Below are 3,823 nucleotides of genomic sequence, written 5' to 3' on the forward strand. Positions count from 1 at the left end.
CAGGCTCCTTAGGGGTCATGGGTGCTGATTCCTTAGGGGTGGTGGGAGCTGGTTCCTTGGGGGTCGTGGGTTCAGGCTCCTTAGGGGTCATGGGTTCAGGCTCCTTGGGGGTGGTGGGAGCTGGTTCCTTGGAGGTCGTGGGTTCAGGCTCCTTGGGGGTGGTGGGAGCTGGCTCCTTGGGGGTGGTGGGAGCTGGCTCCTTAGGAGTCGTGGGAGCTGGTTCCTTAGGGGTCGTGGGCTCAGGCTTTTTAGTGGTCGTGGGAGCCGGTTCCTTGGGGGTCGTGGGTTCGGGCTCCTTAGGGGTCGTGGGCTCAGGCTCCTTAGGGGTCGTGGGCGCCGGTTCCTTGGGGGTGGGTTCAGGCTTTTGGGGAGTGGTAGGAGTAGGTTCCTTGGTTGTAGTTACTGGCTTTTTGGTGGTAGTGGGAGCTGGTTCCTTTGTAGTAGTGGGTACTGGCTTCTTGGTGGTTGTGGGAGCTGGGTTCTTTGAGGTGGTAGGTGTAGGAGATGTGGGTGCAACATTCTCTGCACTCCGTATTTCTTTCGCTGAAGTAGTTTTCTCTTTTTTACTGGCGGAAGTCTGTTTATTTGTTGCAGTAGTCTCCTTCGTTTCCACTACTGTCTCTTTGTTGGAAGTTGAAGATGCTTCTTTGGATGTCTCAGAATTTGGAGCAAGACTGGGTTTGGGACTTGCAGGTTTTGCTGCTGTAGTCTTGGGAGACGGAGTGGTAGGACTGTCAGGAGCTGGGGTGAGCTTGGGTTCACCATTATCCTGTCCACTTCCAGCTTCATCTACGACTGGAGGTTCTGGATTAGGTTCCTTTTTAGGGGGAGGTTTCTTGTTATCTTTCTCTAGAGAAGGAAATAAAAGTTGTTATTTTGAATACTTTTTCTCTTCTCTAATAGTAACATAAAGATCATTGACTAGGTACGTGTCAGTAGGCAAATTGCTAACCTTTAATGCGTCTGTTAATGTATGGTAAATTTTCTGTCTTTGGAGACTTACTGAGTAAATGTGGCAAACAGATGAAACCACAAATGAAGCCCTAAATATAAATACATGGAAGACAGTAGCAGCTTGCAGCCATTGCAGCCAGCAAAGTGATCAGTGCCATAAATCCATGTCTGTGTTCATTTCCTTACCTCACTTGGTCCACCATGCCACCCACTCTCATTCCATAGTGTTCAATGTTGTCCCTTCTTCCTGGAAACTTGAGTGCAAACTCTTGTAGCTTCTTTGCACTAACTCCTACAAAGGCCTCTACTGCTGACTGAGGATTTGGCTCCACTCTTCCCAAAGGTTCCTGATGAACCTAGTTGCCATGCGTAGGCCTGTTGACTGATTCTTTTCAAATGCACACCTGAGCTTGGTAGTCCCAGAAGACGTAGACAATTAGGGTGCCAGGGCAATTGACTGCACTTAAGATTCCCCACAGCAGCTGCCCCTTAGGGGAGCTAAGCAAAATGCATTTCACTGATACAAACTCTGTTTAGCAAACTTGTATTGCACTTCCATTGTGAGCAGGATTCTTTGAAGGAATTGAAGTGAGACTATCTGGCTATTAGGGTATAAGGAAGGTTATAAGAAACTGTGGCCACCCAGGGAGATGTTCCTCAAAATTCCAGTACTTACTATATGAGAAAGAATATATTTTAGAATTTCAGGAAATACAAAGATCAAGTGGAATCCCTTCCCAGGAAATAATAGCCTATTCTTTAACTTGCAGAGAGAAGTGAGACTCACGACTTTAAAAGTTAGAAAAATAACAAAGATCTATATAGCAGGAATGATAATCTTGCCTTTCCCTGGAGTTTAGGAGAATGTCAAGGACTAATGTTGGGGAAACACTGAGTTTTTGTTAAAACCATAGAAGAGAAAACAAAAGCTGGAGGTAGAATGGAAAAACACAGGGATCAGCTAGACAGGAATTCTAACAGACTGCCACAAACTGTTGTCGCTACTACCAGACTCTGCATCCAGTCACTACTCCAGCATCTTCGGATTCCTGGCTGAACAGGCTGGCTTAACTGCATACCACTGAGTCTCTGTAAGGTGTCTTCATTTCCTACTTTCTAAACTGAGTGTTTCCATAGTTACACACTCCCCAGATAGCAAGATCTCAAACCATTCTATCAACACACATTACTTTTTAAAAATAATTGTTTAGCATGGCATTGATAGAGTCTTTGATCTTTATTAATGCTCAAACCTTTTGGGTTCTTCTGTAATTCTCTATTAGCTGAATTTTTGGAAGACTTGATTTTCCGAATAGTTGAAGAGGAAGAAGAGGAGGAGGAGGAGGACTCTTGATTTTCAGAAACAGAATGTTCTATAAATCAAATAAAAAATTTGATCACACCAACTGTGATTTAGAACAAAGCAAAAAAGAACTGCCGGTCCATACACTACAAGAAATGCTGATAACTGGCCTTCGAGAGTTGTAGTCTGCTGTCATTTTATGGGTAATGCAACTACTCGCTTGTAAAGTTGTCAATCAAAAGCAAGTCACCTGAACTGATTGCATATACTAACAATATAACTTTCTCCTTATTTTCCCACACCTACTAAAAGTTAGACAATCTAATTCTATAAAAAATATAGAGAAAAAATGTTTTCATTTTTTACAGTGAGATTTGCCTCTTCTGAAAAAGACCACCCATGCCGGGTTTGGTAAACAAGGGCTAAAAATATCCAAGGGTTTATATTTTAGCTGAAATTTTAGCATAAATCAAGTAAATAAACAAAAAACCATGAGCCCTCCATGGCTCAAAAGCTCACCCTCTGAGGCTATTCATATGAATAGTCCACCTACAGGTATTTCAGTTCAGAAATGCCCTGTAGTGATGTCTGTCATCTTCCTACCTTCTGTTATTTCCTCTGATTCTACAACTTTCTTAGTCTTCTTTTTTGGTGATTTGGGTGAGCGTTTGGTGGTTGATTTGATGATGGGAGATGCTCCTGGAGGCGGAGGTGCAGTCTTTGGAGGTGGTGATGTGGGATTATGCACTGAGCCAAGCAAGACAGGTCGGTTAACATCAGTTTAGACTCCTCAGCAGTGCTAACTGAAAAGCACGGATGCATGTGGCTTCAGGAGGGGACGCTGCTAAATGTCAGGACAGAACAGCTGTAGCCCAGCACAAAGAACTCCAGTAATTCTGAGGACACATTGCTATAAAATAGGATTCTCAAACTGTGGGAAATTATGCTAGACAGCAGTCTCGGGAGTCACCGTTCTAAATGCTAGTCGTATGCTTCTCCGGGTGTCTACCTTTTCGATCTTGGAATAGAGGCCAGACTATGGAACATTTTCCCATCTGTGAAGTGGAATGTGTATGCAGCATTGCTGAAGAGAAATGACCACCTAAAACAAGTTGTCGTTCTATGAGTTTCACCCATCTTGCCGTCATCCCACAATTACAGAAGCAATACTGCACATGGATAATGGGAAAAATCATGTCAACTCTAGTATATTTTTCCTGTTTTCATATGCATTTAAGTCAAATAGTGCCAGTTTGCCCTGGCTTTTATTATAAACGTGCAGGTATATTTTGAAGATTTCACACCTCCACGTTACACTTTTCCACAAATGAGTTGCCCTTCCCAAGGTGTGTTTCTCCTTTGCCTTTTACTCCCTCCTCCCACGCCTTAACATCTAAAAAGGGGGGCATGGGGCAATACTGGGGATCAGAAGGAAAGAGAAGGATAGAGAGAAGAAACAGCTGTGGAGATTGGGAAGACAAGAGTTCCATCCACCGCTATTCCCACCACCTCCTCAGAGGGGAAGACAAGAGTTCCATCCACCGCTATTCCCACCACCTCCTCAGA

General features: G+C 43.9%; 1 protein-coding gene across 1 annotated transcript in view; it reads right to left on the minus strand.

Moving 5' to 3' along the window:
- Prg4 (proteoglycan 4) overlaps positions 1-3,823 on the minus strand; it is a 15,577-nt gene that overhangs the window by 5,423 nt on the left and 6,331 nt on the right. The window contains 4 exon segments of the mRNA XM_013354016.1: positions 3-849; positions 2,208-2,327; positions 2,861-3,004; positions 3,573-3,594. Of these exon segments, the coding sequence (XP_013209470.1) occupies positions 3-849; positions 2,208-2,327; positions 2,861-3,004; positions 3,573-3,594 (1,133 nt within the window).

This window comes from Microtus ochrogaster, unplaced genomic scaffold (genome assembly GCF_000317375.1).
Source record: "Microtus ochrogaster isolate Prairie Vole_2 unplaced genomic scaffold, MicOch1.0 UNK24, whole genome shotgun sequence".
Taxonomy (NCBI): domain Eukaryota; kingdom Metazoa; phylum Chordata; class Mammalia; order Rodentia; family Cricetidae; genus Microtus; species Microtus ochrogaster.